The sequence below is a fragment of the Hyaena hyaena genome, unplaced genomic scaffold (genome assembly GCF_003009895.1).
Source record: "Hyaena hyaena isolate Hyena2069 unplaced genomic scaffold, ASM300989v1 scaffold_24, whole genome shotgun sequence".
Taxonomy (NCBI): Eukaryota; Metazoa; Chordata; class Mammalia; order Carnivora; family Hyaenidae; genus Hyaena; species Hyaena hyaena.
In genome coordinates, this window is record NW_024080656.1 from 3,043,611 (window position 1) to 3,057,306 (window position 13,696).

At 38.4% G+C, this 13,696-nt stretch overlaps 1 protein-coding gene across 4 annotated transcripts in view; it reads left to right on the top strand.

Annotated features, from left to right (window-relative positions):
• UBE2K (ubiquitin conjugating enzyme E2 K) overlaps nt 1-13,696 on the top strand; it is a 77,661-nt gene that overhangs the window by 9,280 nt on the left and 54,685 nt on the right. The window contains exon 1 of one of the 4 annotated variants that reach the window (XM_039226961.1): nt 2,746-2,781. The exons of the other annotated variants lie outside the window; for them this stretch is intronic. Within the exon in view, the coding sequence (XP_039082892.1) occupies nt 2,746-2,781 (36 nt within the window). Of the gene's footprint in view, nt 1-2,745; nt 2,782-13,696 lie in introns of those variants that run through there. 4 annotated transcript variants of the gene reach the window in all.

Sequence of the window (13,696 nt, forward strand, 5' to 3'; positions counted from 1 at the left end):
TATTTTTGTGTGTTGGCCGTTAGGCTCTCTTTTGCGAATTTAGTGTTTTCATCCCTTATCCACTTAAAGAAATTTGGATAGTATTTTTCTTATTGATTTGCAGAAATTCTTTATGTATTTATATAGTTTGTCTATTTACATTATGTGACTTGTTTTTTACTTTGTCTTTTTCTTGTGCTTTTTTTTTTTGAAATTGTGGTATACTATACGTATAAAACTTTAACATCTTGAATATTTTTAAGTGTTGCTGTATGATATGCTTTTTGTATTTTGTTTAAGAAATCTTTTCCTACTTTGATTATTTTAAAGATAGTCTATGCTTAGTTATAGAGGCAAATATAGGTTATATTCCCTAACTACTACTTCTTTTTTTTTTAACATCTATTTTTTTTTCTTTTTTTTGTTTTTAATGTTTTTTATTTATTGGGAGAGAGAGAGAGAGACAGCGTGAGCAGGGGAGGGTCAGAGAGAGAGGGAGTCACAGACTGAAACAGGCTCCAGGCTCTGAGCTGGCAGTCAGCACAGAGCCCGACGTGGGGCTCGAACCCACGAACCGCGAGATCATGACCTAAGCGAAAGTCGGACGCTTAACCAACTAAGCCACCCAGGCGCCCCTTTTAACATCTATTTTTAAGAGAAAGAGAACACAAGCAGGGGAGGGGCAGAGAGAGAGAGAGACACAGAATCTGAGGTAGGCTCTAGTTTCCTAGCTGTCAGCACAGAGTCCGACAAGGGGCTTGAACCCATGAACTGTGAGATTGTGACCTGATGTGAAGTCGATGCTCAACCAACTGAGCCACACATGTGCCTCCCTGCCCCTCCCCCCGCCCTTTTTTTTTTTTTTTAATTCCTTAACTTCTGTATTCAGCCTGTTACCTTGACCGTATCATATGGAAACTACTTCAGGCATTACCGGTATCTTCCGATATGTCAGACTAACTTTTTAGCAGTCTGTTTTGTACACCCTTCACTTCCATTTATGTCTCAGAACACATCTGTTTTGGTTGCTGTGATCCTGCTTTTCTGGTTTTCCTTCAATACTGCCCTTTATTTTTTGTTTTTGTTTTGAGAGAACGCACATGCACTCAAGCAAGGGAAGTGGGCAGAGGGAAAGAAAGAATCTTAGGCAGGCTCCATGCCCAGTACAGAGCCCGACTCAGGGCTTGGTCTCATGACCATTGGGTCATGACCTGAGTTGAAATCATGAGTCGGACACTTAACCAGCTGAGCCACTCAGGGATCCCTGTGTCACTACCTTTTATAAGTTGATTTCTTCCCCCATTCTCCACTTATCTCTAAATCTTTGTTTCCTCCTTTGTATTCCTTTTAATCACTGTAGGTCAGGTTTGCAAATCTCAGATGAACTATTTATAGTAAAACTGTTCGCTTATTTATGCTTATTTCTCTGTAGCCTCTATTCAGCCCTCCTGGTGCCATGTCACAGGATTTAACTTTTAAAATATTATCTTGTCATTTTCCTTTAGATTTTCTCCTGCCTGTTGTATAAAGTCAAAACTTGTATACTTTTGTTCTGGTCTATCTTTCCTGATCTATTTCCTGTCAAGTCTCAACACAGTTGCATGCCTACACGTACATGAGTCTCTCAGACCTTCAGCTACACTAAGTTGCATACTATTTAGTATTCTGTCTGCCTGGAATAAGCCCTTACCTCTTTTGTCTTTTGAAATTTACTTACCCTAAGATGCCACTCCTGATAAATCTCTCATGAAAACAGTTTACCTCTGTTCTCCAGTGTCACTTAGGATTTTGTTAGAGCCATTACTGTATTGGTAATTGTACGTCTGTTTTTCTGCTCCTGCTTGATATCATTGAGCTCCTTGAGATACTTCTTCATCTTTATTTCTTCACCTTGTATAGTGCCTGGAATGTAGTGTGGGCTTAGTAACATTTAAAATAAGCCAGGGTGCCTGGGTGGCTCAGTTGTGTCCAACTCAGCTGAGGTCATGCTCTCATGGTTCTTGAGTTCTAGCCCCACCTTAGGCTTTGTGCTGGCAGCATGGAGCCTGCTTTAGGTTCCCTGTCTCCCTCTCTCTGCCCCTCCCCAGCTCATGCTCACTCTCTCAAAAATAAACATTAAAAAAAATTAAGCCAAAAAAAATCTTTGATAGGTATCTAAATTTTTTTTGGAGCTGCTGTTGAAAGTACATAAACCTTTGCCTAGGTTTAGGGCAGGCCTGTTAACTCAGTTAATTATTTTCAGCGTTTTTGCAAGTACATGTTTTTCTAGTGATTACAAATGCAGGACTAGTATTTGTAATCTCTCAAGTGACTGTGGGTACTTTATTTTTGGTTTCTTTGTTTCATGTGGACTATCCTATTTGTGATTGGCATACTCAAGTGTGGGTTTCTGATACTGTTGCTTTTCCAGCAGGGATAATACATTTTGTGCTTCTTTTTTCTTAAATCATTCTGTAGTAGTTCCTTTTTTCTTTAAATATATGGAATATACTGAAGTTTATGGATCTGTTGAACATTTGGTTATTTTCCAGTTTTTTGCTGGTGTACGTGTGTAAGAATTTTGGGCATGTATCTGAGAGTGATATTAATTACTCTTAAGTCATTGGGTGTTTGGATGAGGTATTAGGTGGTTAGATGTGTCAGACATTTTATCTATAGGCTTGGTCATACTTTGGTTATATCCTTAGTTGTTTACTTAGGTAGGTGCTTTATCTCTTCTCTGCTGACTCTTAGAAACTGTGAGTGTGAGTCATTGACAGCAGACTTATGTTTTCAGTTCTCCATTGTTTAGCTCACCACCAGGTAAGCAGGAGGCACTTGTTTTCCCAAATGAATTTAAGGACTTTTTTAAGTGCCGGGGATCTCATCCCCAGCCACTGTAAAAGTAATTTTACTTTACACTGCTTATTCTGCTTCTGGTACTAGGGACTTTATAACATGTTGATAAAAGTGACCTCTAGATGAAGTTGGGTTTCTCTTTTGATAATGTAGTCAGGTTGTAACTTGGAGTAATAGTTAAAGCCAAAAACTGGGAAGTAAGATGGTGGAAAGGCAGTCTATTTTTGCTTTATTCTGTAGTTTTCCCTGTTAAAGATTTCAAGGCACATCTATTCAGTATTATATATAACTTTATCTGTATCACTGTGGGTTAACTCTTTAAGTTTACATTTTTCTCCAGTTATTCAACAAATATTTATTGAATACTACCTGTGTTTGTTACTAAGATACAGTCTATGCTATTATGGACTAAATTATGGTCTAGTAAGACAGTGAAGCATCGACAATTAATTATATGTGTGTTTGAGGAGTTTAAATAAGGAGAACTGTGGGGGTGGGGTAACCTAGCCTCAGGGAAAGAGTTCCTTGGGAATTAACCCTTAAACTTGGGAGGGAAAATTGGAATTAACTTAGTCATACATTAGGATGATCAATTCTTATATGCCTATAGAAACAATAATCATTATACAGTCAAGAATATAGAAGCATTTAATTATTTTTCTCTTTTAAATAAGTAGCCAATTTCTGTGATTACAAAAGTAACACATTTGCTTATTGAATTTTGGAAAATACATGGAACTATAATAAATTAAAAATTATGTGTAATCCTACCCCGGGGATAATCATTTTCTTTAAAATGTTTTTGTTTTGTTTGTGATATATTTCAGATATATAAACATCTTAATTTTGGTTAGCTCCTTCCATTGTTTTTTTTAAAAATATTTTTAATGTTTACTTATTTTGAGAGAGAGAGCAAGCAAGCAAGGGAGAGGCAGAGAGAGAGGGAGACACAAACCCAAGGGGACTCCAGGCTGAGGCTTCCCTTGGGGGCTTGAACCCACAGACTATGAGATCATGCCATGAGGTGAAGTCCAGTGCTTAACCTACTGAGCCACCCAGGCGCCCCTCCTTCCATTGATTTTTAACGTATGTTTATATATACACATATTTAGAAGGGTTTTTTTTTAAGCGAGGCTTTTTTTTTTTAATGTCTTTATTTTTGAGAGAGCGACTGAACGTGAGCGGGGGAGGGGCAGAGAAAGAGGAAGACACAGAATCCAAAGCAGGCTTCAGGCTCTGTGCTTGTCAGCATGTTGTGGCGCTCGAACTTGTTCTGAGCTAACGTCAGATGCTTAACTGACTGAACCATCCAGTCACCCCCATATTTAGAAGCTTTTAAAAGAGCTTTGAATATGATTCCAATTGGACTTTCAACTCAGATTTGTGATTTTTAATGGTTTTTAATCATTTGAAGCTGTCTTTCCCTACTCTTGAGAAGCTCTAAAGTAAGCATCGTGGCTCCTCTTTGTCTCATCAGTACCAACAGATCTTTATTTAACAAATATTTGAGGGCTCCCTTTATGTGAGGTACCATGATATGTGCTGAGAATATAGTGATGAATAGGGCAGGGTGAGACAGACAAGTGATAAAAGCAGTGCAGAGAAATATAATGTCGTATAGATGAAATTAATTAGTTGTTTTTTTTTAATGTTTATTTTGAGAGTGCGCAGGTGTGCACCCAGGTGCGGGAGGGGCAGAGAGGGGGGGAGAATCCCAGGCAGGCTCCATTCTGTCAGCACAGTGAGATCATGACCTGAGCCTAAATCAAGTCAGATGCTTAATCAGTTGAGCCCCCCAGGAACACCTAATTGGTTGTTTTTGATTGGATGTTTAGAAAAGGGCTTTCCTAGGACTTTAGACTTAAATTGAAATCTGAATGATAATGCAGTGTCTCTAGGGGAAGAAAATTCCAGATCAGAGGACACAGTTAATACAAAGCCTATAAAATAGGAATGAGTTTGCTATGTTTAAGCAAGCAAAAGGAAGTTATTGTAAGCTCGAGTATTTATTGTAGGTAAGAGAAAGAGAATGATGTAGGCAGGAGCCAAATCACAAAACTTCCTAAGCCCAAAGTAACGAGTTTGTATTTTAAGGGACTCTGAAAGCCTTTGAGGATTTAAAGAACAGAACAAAACTTTTGCTTTTAAAAGACCACTTTGATGCCTTAAGCTTCCAAGTAAGAAAAATAACGATTTGGGTGATGCCTGAATCCTTACTGCTAATGTGAGAGGAGATGAATTTCTTTTTTTTTTTTTTTTAATATTTTATTTATTTCTAGGAGAGAAAGAGACAGCGTGAGCAGGGGAGGGGCAGAGAGAGAGGTAGTGACAGACTCTGAAACAGGCTCCAGGCTTTGAGCTGGCTGTCAGCACAGAGCCCAACGCTGGGCCCGAACCCACGAACCGCTAGGTCATGACCTGAGCGAAAGTTGGATGCTCAACCGACTAAGCCACCCGGGCGCCCCGAGGAGATGAATTTCTGAATGGGTAAAGGTTGATCCTAAGTGACCTGCCTGTTTTGCAGGATTCCTGGGAGTCAGGATCTGCCTGTCCCCCCTTTAAAACAAAAACAAAAACAAAAAAACGCTTTGGCTGCTGTGAGGAGAATGTATTAAAAATGAAGATGCAAGGAAGAAGGATTTAGGAGTTAGGGGTTGAGTTTGGCTGGATGTAACCAAAGAAATGGTGGTAGTGGGTTAAATGATTCTTAAAGTCAGGAGAGAAGTATCCTAGAGTTGGTTGGTTAGAGGTTTTACAGAACAGACTACTAACTTTCAATTTACTATTAGAAGTTTGACTCTTGTCCTTAAACTCTTAAAATGCCTGTCGAGGGAGGTTCAGACAGCATTTCTGAATTTTCAGAAAGGGAAAGGCATTACCCACCCACATGTCAGCAGAGTTCACCCCCTTTTAAAAAACTTTCTGAGAAATCTTATTCAGTGACTTCTGTTTTTATTTTTCTTAATCTAGGATTGTGTCATAATGTCTTCTTGGTTTAAGGAAGACTAGAAAATGCTTTTAGCACATTGCTCCCCAGTTAAAATCAGGGTTTCATTAGTAAGGAGAAAGGAAATTGGTTAGGCATCTTGTCATGTAGGGGTGGGGAGTGGCAGGAATGAACTCCGGAAGATCATTTGGGAAGTTTTTCTAGGTAGTGAAGGCAAGAGATGATTGTATCGTGGGGTTATGGTAGAATACGAGTCTGAAGAGAAGTATTTGGAATATGTTTTAAAGGTAGGGTCACAAGAGCTTGCTGATGGTGCAGATGAAAAGTGAAGAAACTAGGAAAAACACCTTGACTTTTGTGTTTAGCAACCAGACAGATGATGGTGCTAATTTCTCAGATGGAAAGAGTGGGAGGAGCACATAGAAACTATCTGGGAAGATTAAGGTTTTTACTTTGTTCTTGTTAAGTTAAAGTTTAGACTGGATGAGTTAACTCTAAGAGAATTTAGTTAGACAAGGAAGGAGCTTAGGACAAAGCCCTGGTTTTTGCCATGGACCCCTAGCATCTTTTTAGGTTGAACCTAGGAGAAAGAACAAAGGATAAGAAGAGTGAACTATTAATGATATATTAGGAAATTCAAGACATAATTCCAAGAGTGGTCAACTTTATCATGCTGCTGAGTGGGAGAAATGACTATTGAATTTGCGGTGCAGTGATCATTGGTGTCCTTGACCAGAATATTTTCATTGGAATGGTGAGGATGGAATTATGATTGGAGAGAGTTAGTAAAAGGAAATGAAGTAAGGAACTGGCAGCTTAAAAAGCTAAAGCAACTTTTGAAGGTTTTGCTTTGACAGAGGAGCAGAGAAGAGAGGAGGAGCTGCAGAAGAATATGGCTTCAGAGGTCTTTATTTGTTTTTAATTTTTTTAAATGCTTATTTATTTTTGAGAGAGAGAATAAGAGAGTGTGAGTGGAGGAGGGGCAGAGAGTGGGAGTCACAGAATCCAAATCAGGCTCTAGGCTCTGAGCGGTCAGCACAGACCCTGATGTGGGGCACAAATCCACAAACTATGAGATCATGACCTGAGCCAAAGTCAGACGCTTCACCTACTGAGCCACCCAGGTGCCTCAGCTTCACATATCTTTAAAAAAATTTTTTTTAATGTTTTTTATTTATTTCTAGGAGAGAGAGAGACAGCGTGAGCAGGGGAGGGTCAGAGAGAGAGGGAGTCACAGACTGAAACAGGCTCCAGGCTCTGAGCTGGCAGTCAGCACAGAGCCCGACGTGGGGCTCGAACCCACGAACCGCGAGATCATGACCTGAGCGAAAGTCGGACGCCTAACCGACTAAGCCACCCGGGCGCCCCTCAGCTTCACATATCTTTAAAAAAATTCTCTGAGGGGCATTCTCAGTTGGTTAGTCGTCCAGCTCTTGATTTCAGCTCATGATCTCATGGTTCATGGGTTCGAGCCCTGCATTGGGCTGTCTGCTGACAGTTCAGAGTCTGCTTGGGATTCTCTCTGTCCCCTTCTCTCTGCCCCTCCCTGCTTGTGCTCTCTCTCTCTTCAAAATAAATACACTTTAAAAAATTGATATTGATTATATGTTGATGGATGGGAGAAGTTGGTTATGCTAGAGAAAGGAGGGGTAATTGAATGTGTAAAGTCTTTTGAGAATAGAGTGGTATCACTAGCATAAATGGAGGGATTAATCTGTAATAGGAGCAATGACACTTAGGGCAAATGTTAAGTTTTCATATGGGATTTGTGGTCTTCACTTGAATATGAGACCAATTAATGATGGTTGTTTCCCCCCATCTCTCCCACCCCCCAGCAGTGCTGTTTGGGGCAGACACAGAAAGGGTTTTTGTTTTCATTTTTTTTTTTTTTTTTTTAAAGTTAATTGGGGAATGAGTTTAACTAGCAGTGGTGCTGGAACAAAAGCACTATTGTTTGCAAGGGAGTGATTGATAATAAGGGAGAGTGATGATGTTCAGTTAAGCCAGCTAATAGCTGGGTTTGGAGTAATAAAGTGAACTTGATTTCAAGAATTTGGGAATCTGAGAAATTTAAAATGGATTTCAGGGAAGGTGCAGTTTTGGTGATAAAAAAATCAAGTGTATGACCATGGGAGTAAGAGCTTGTGGTCTGTAAATATTTATCAGAAGCACAGTCTTTGTCTCTTTGCCCTTTTTTGGGAATTTAGAAATGTACAAGATGACAGATGTAAGCAACAGTCTCTCATCAGTCACAGATAGCTATCGCTATTACCATCTTTTTTTCTTTTTACCAAATCAGCAGCTTAGTTACATACTAAGTATTGTTTTGTACTTTTTCCCCATCTTAATATATCTTGTATTTTCTGTGTGGCATTAAATATTCTTTTAAAGTGTTTACTGTTTAGGGGTGCCTGGCTGGCTCAGTTGGTGGAGTATGCAACTCTTGATCTCCAGGTTGTGAGTTCGAGCCCAACGTTGGGTGCAGAGATTACTTAAAAATAAGATCTTTAAGGGGTGTCTGGGATGGCTCAGTGGCTTCAGTGTCCAGTTCTTGATTTCTGCTTAGGTCATAATCTCGCCGCTCATGAGTTTGAGTCCCACGTTGGGTTCTGTGCTGACAGTGCGGAGCCTGGTTGGGATCTTCTGTCTTCCTCTCTCTCTCTGCCCCTCCCCTACTCATTCTCTTTCTCTTAAAAATAAACTTCTTTAAAAAGCTTAAAAAAATTAAAAAGATGGATGCCTGGGTGGCTCAGTTGATTAAGCATCTGACTCTTTAAAACAAAATAGAATGTTTACTGTTTAAATATTAAATGGTATTGAATATTAATAGTAATTTACATCTTTAAAATTTGGTATTACCTGACTAAACCATCCATTTTTTTTAAAGTTTTATTTAAGTAATCTTTACACCTAACATGGGGCTTGAACTTCCAACCCCGAAATCAAGAGTTGTATGCTCTTCTGATGGAGCCAGTGAGGCACCCCTAAACCATTATTTTGTTGAACATTTAAAAGTTATTTTTATTTTTTCCATTGTGTGTGTAGAGAAAGAGAGAATGGAATATCTTTACATAATTTTTAAATGAGTTTATTTTCCTAAGATAGATTTCCTGGAAAAAAAGTTACTGGGTCAGTGTCTGAACTTTTCATATGCTTATGTCCAAAGTGCATCCCAGAAAGTTTGTCATAAATTACTGTAGCTCTGGCACTGCATGAGGCAGCCCATTTCATCATATTCTCACCATTAACACAATCTTTTTTTTTAAGTTCAGTAGAAAAATCAATTGTCTAATTTTATTTTTTTATTTTAACTTTTTATTAAGAAAATTTTCGGGGCACCTGAGTGGCTCAGTAGTTGAGTGTCTGGCTTCAGTTTAGGTCCTGATCTCGCAGTTTGTGGGTTCAAGCCCCACGTTGGGCTCTGCGCTGAGCCTGAAGCCTGCTTCAGATTCTGTGTCTTCCTCTCTCTGTCTCTCTGTGCCTCTCCCCCACTCGTGCTCTCTCAAAAATAAATTAAAATAAATTAAAAATTAAAAAATAAAATTTTCAAGTAGAAATTTGAAATAAAGTTACGTTCTTACTACTTAGGTTGAACATTTGTTAGTGTTATAAAGTTAATCCATTACCAAAATCTTGAGCGTACATCTAAAAATAACATTCTTTTAAGTAACTATGGAATCATTATCCTATCTAAGAAAATGTTAATTCCTTGATATCTAATATTCATATTTCTTCAGATAACTACAAAATGTTTCATAGTTTTTTTGGGGAGGGATCAGGATCCACTTACAGCTTACAAATTGCATATGGATGTAATTTTTAGTCTTTTAAAATTTACAGTGGTTCTCCCCTACAAGCCCTTCGTTTTTCCTATTTTTTGGCACTGAAAATTCTGGAGATTTCCTTATGGTGGTGCTTTTATATTTCTTATAAACTGGGAGTTTATGTGTAAATGTTTGACTAGATTCAGGTTAAACATTTTTGGCAAGAAGGCTTCTAGTGTATATGTTTCATATTAAGTCATATTAATAGATGCATAATAATATCAGGTTGTCTCACTGTTAGTGATGCTAGTTCAGTTGGACTTTGCCTGAATCAGTTATTTCATTGGGGGTTTCAGAAAGTTGATTTTCCTAATTATCAATTTCAAATTTGTATAGCTGATTATATATATATATGTTATACACATAGACACATACACAGTATTCTTTTAGAAAAGGGCTTTCCATCATCAACTGGAATGAAGTTTTTTATTAAAGATTTGGTATAATAGTCACCTCCAATGGCAATAAATGATCCCCCCCTTTTTAAATTTCATTTATTTTGAGAGCAAGAGTCTGAGCAGGGGAGGGAGAGAATCTCAAGTATGCTTGGTGCTGTCAGGGCAGAGCCTGACTCTGGGCTCATCTAATAAGCTGAGATCATCACCTGACTCAAAATCAAGAGTCAGGCGCTTAACCAACTGAGCCACCCAGGTGCCCCATCCCTTTCTCTTTTTTTTTTTTCCTATCAGGGTGTGGATATCTTAGTCCCCCCTAGGTTACCATAACAAAATGCCATAGACAGGATGACATAAACCACAAAAATTAATTTCTCACAATTTTAGAGGTTGGGGACTTACAAGTCACAGCTTCAAAAGTAATTTGAGATTTATCTCAGTTGTTTGAAATTTTGTGGTTAAAATAACATGCAAAATAAGTTCATCTTGAATTTAAAAAAAGTGTTTGTGTTTAGAGGCGCCTGGGTGGCTCAGGGCATCCAACTCTTGATATCATCTCAGGTCATGATCTCACAGTTCCTGTGATCGAGCCCCGCATCAGGCTCTGTGCTACAGTGTCGAGCCTGCTTGAGAATCTCTCTCCTTCCCCCCCCCCCCACTTGGCACACATGTGCTCTCTCTCAAAGTAAATAAACTTAAAAAAAAAGTGTTTAGATGGAAGGATTACTCTAAGTGGTAGAAGTGATAGCATATTTTCTGGTCTTTCCCATTTTTAAGAAAAATATAATTTTGTCTCAATTTTAGATATATATTTTTTGTCAAAGTAAGGTCTATATTTGTCAGATTAAGGCATTTCAAAATAACTTTTTGATAAAAGTTTTCATGGAGTGAAATCATTCTTGAATTCTTGGAATAAATCCCTCTTGGTCATAGTGAATAGTACTTTACATTTATAATGGTATGTAAACCAAGATTTTGCTCAGAGTTGTGTATCTTTTTAGTGAGACTTGCCTGTATTTGTTCAGAATTGTGCTGGGTAAGTTTGGCGGCATCAAAGCCATATTTGTCTTATAAAATGTGTTTATGATTATTCTATCCATTTCATTGTTTTGAAATCATATGGGATTATTCTTTGTAAATTGGGATGTTTGAGAACCAGGTGGCTTTTTAAAGTGGTTGCTGAAAGGCATATTTTTTTAATGATTTTTTTTTTAATTTTTAATTTTTGTAATTTATTTCTGAGAGAGAGACAGCATGAGCAGGGGAGGGTCAAAGAAAGAGGGAGATACAGAATCCGAAATAGACTCCAGGCTCTAAGCTAGCTGTCAGCACAGAGCCCGATGTGGGGCTCGAACCCGTGAACCTTGAGATCATGACCTGAGCCAAAGTTGGCCTCTCACATGACTGAGCCACCCAGGCGCCCCTGACAGGCATATTTTTTGTGAATTTTTCTTTTTCTGTCTCAGTGTTTTGTTCACATTCAAAATGTTTGTCAGGTGTTTTTTTTTTTTTTTTAAATCTTTTATGTAATACATCTCATTATTTATGATGCTATTAATGTATAAGTAAATAGAGGGCATGGTTTACCTCATATTTTAGTTTCCTTTCTTTTTCCTGCCTTTAATTTACTGATTCTCTATCTTACCAGTTGAGCCTGTGACTTTTCAATTTTATTTTAGTTCCATGTTTCTCTTTTTGTTTCAGGTTTTTTTTTTTTTTTTTTTTTGTGAGTTTAAACAAGCGTTTTGAGCAAACAGGGGGGCAGAGGGAGGGAGGGAGGGAGAGAGAGAGAGAGAGAGAGAGAGAGACTCTTAAGCAAGGCTCCATGCTCAGTGTATATTCTAAGACAGGGTTCAGTCCTACCATTCTGGAATCATGACCTGAGCCGAAATCAAGAGTGGATTCTCAACTGATTGAGACACCCAGGCACCCCATGTTTCAGTTCTTCAGTTTTGTTATTTTTTTCTTTTTTGCTGTCAGTATGTTTTGTCATTTAAAATTCCTTTGGCTTTTTTTTTTTTTTTAAGTTTATGTATTTATTTTGAGAGAGAGAGAATCCCATGCAAGCTCCACACTGTCAAGAGTTGGGCACTTAACCAACTGAGCTACCCAGGTGTCCCTTAAAGTTCCTTTTTTTTTTTTTTTTTTTAAATGTTTTATTTATTTCTAGGAGACAGAGAGAGAGACAGCATGAGCAGGGGAGGGTCAGAGAGAGAGGGAGTCACAGACTGAAACAGGCTCCAGGCTCTGAGCTGGCAGTCAGCACAGAGCCCGACGCGGGGCTCGAACCCATGAACCGCGAGATCGTGACCTAAGCGAAAGTCAGACGCTTAACCGACTAAGCCACCCAGGCACCCCTTAAAGTTCCTTTTTGAATTTTCTTAGTGATATAGGAATTTGGGGCATTAAAAAAAAGTTGTTTTAAATTAAGGATATGGGGTCTTTGTGAAAAAATTTTCAATACAGAAATATACAGAGTAAAATTTTATGATACTTAACCCTTTCCTTCTTCCCCTGAGTCTTCATCTTCTTTTTCAGAGGGAACTTTCGACAACTTTTTCTATGCATTTATATATTTAGTAAATATAGAAACTTTCAATTTATGAATTTCCATAAATATAAACAAGGGTATAGCCACACTAAAAGTATGCTCTGTGTGTGATGATAGCTTTTGCAAAGGAAAGCTTGTGCAGTATCCCAAGATTTAAGACAAGCAACTTTTTTTTTTTTTTTTTTTTTTTTTTTAAATCTCTACACCTATGTGGGCCTTGAACTCAATGACCCCAAGATCAGGAGTTGCATGCTCTTCCAACTGAGCTAGCCAGGTGCCCCCAGAGTATTTTTGTTACTCTGGAAATCCTGTGTCATCCTGTCCATCTCCTTCACCACCACCATTGCTAACCTTTTTGCTGTCTCTATAGTTTTGTTTTTCCAGAATGGCATATAATTGGAGTGGCATAATATGTAGCTTTTTCAGACTGGCTTCTTTCACTTAATAGGCATTTAAGTTTCCTCTGTATCTCTTCATGGCTTGATAGCTGTGTCTTTATTGCTGAGTAATATTCCATTGTCAGAATTTACCACAGTTTATTTATCCATTCATCTACTGAAGTACATCTTGGTTGCCTCTAAGTTTTGGCAACCATGAATAAAGCTGCTATAAACATCCATGTACACTATTTGTGTGGATGTAAGTTTTCAACTCCTTTTGGGTAAATAACTGGAGTGTGATGTATTATATGGTAAGAGAATGTTTCATTTCTTGAGAAAGTACACTCTGTCTTCCAGAGTAACCGTCTAATTTTCTATTCCCACCGGCAATGATTGAGAGTTTCTGCTGCTCCACACTTTGCCAGCATTCGGTCCAGATTTTGGCTATTCTGTTAGGTGTATAGTGGTAAAAATAAGTTTGTTTATTTTGAGAGAGCACGCTCAGGCAAGGGAGGGGCAAAGAGAAAATCCCAGCAGACTCAGTGCTGTCTGCATGGAGCCCAGCATGGGTCTAGATCCCATGAACCATGAGATCATGACAGAAATCAAGAAATCAAGACTAAATCAAGAGTCAGATACTTAACCCACTGAGCCACCCAGGTGCCCCATTATCTCATTGTTTTAATGTGCATTTCCCCCATGACATATGAGGTGGACCATCTTTTCATATGCTTATTTGCCGTCTATTTATATTGTTTGTTGTGGTGTGTGTTAAAGGTCTT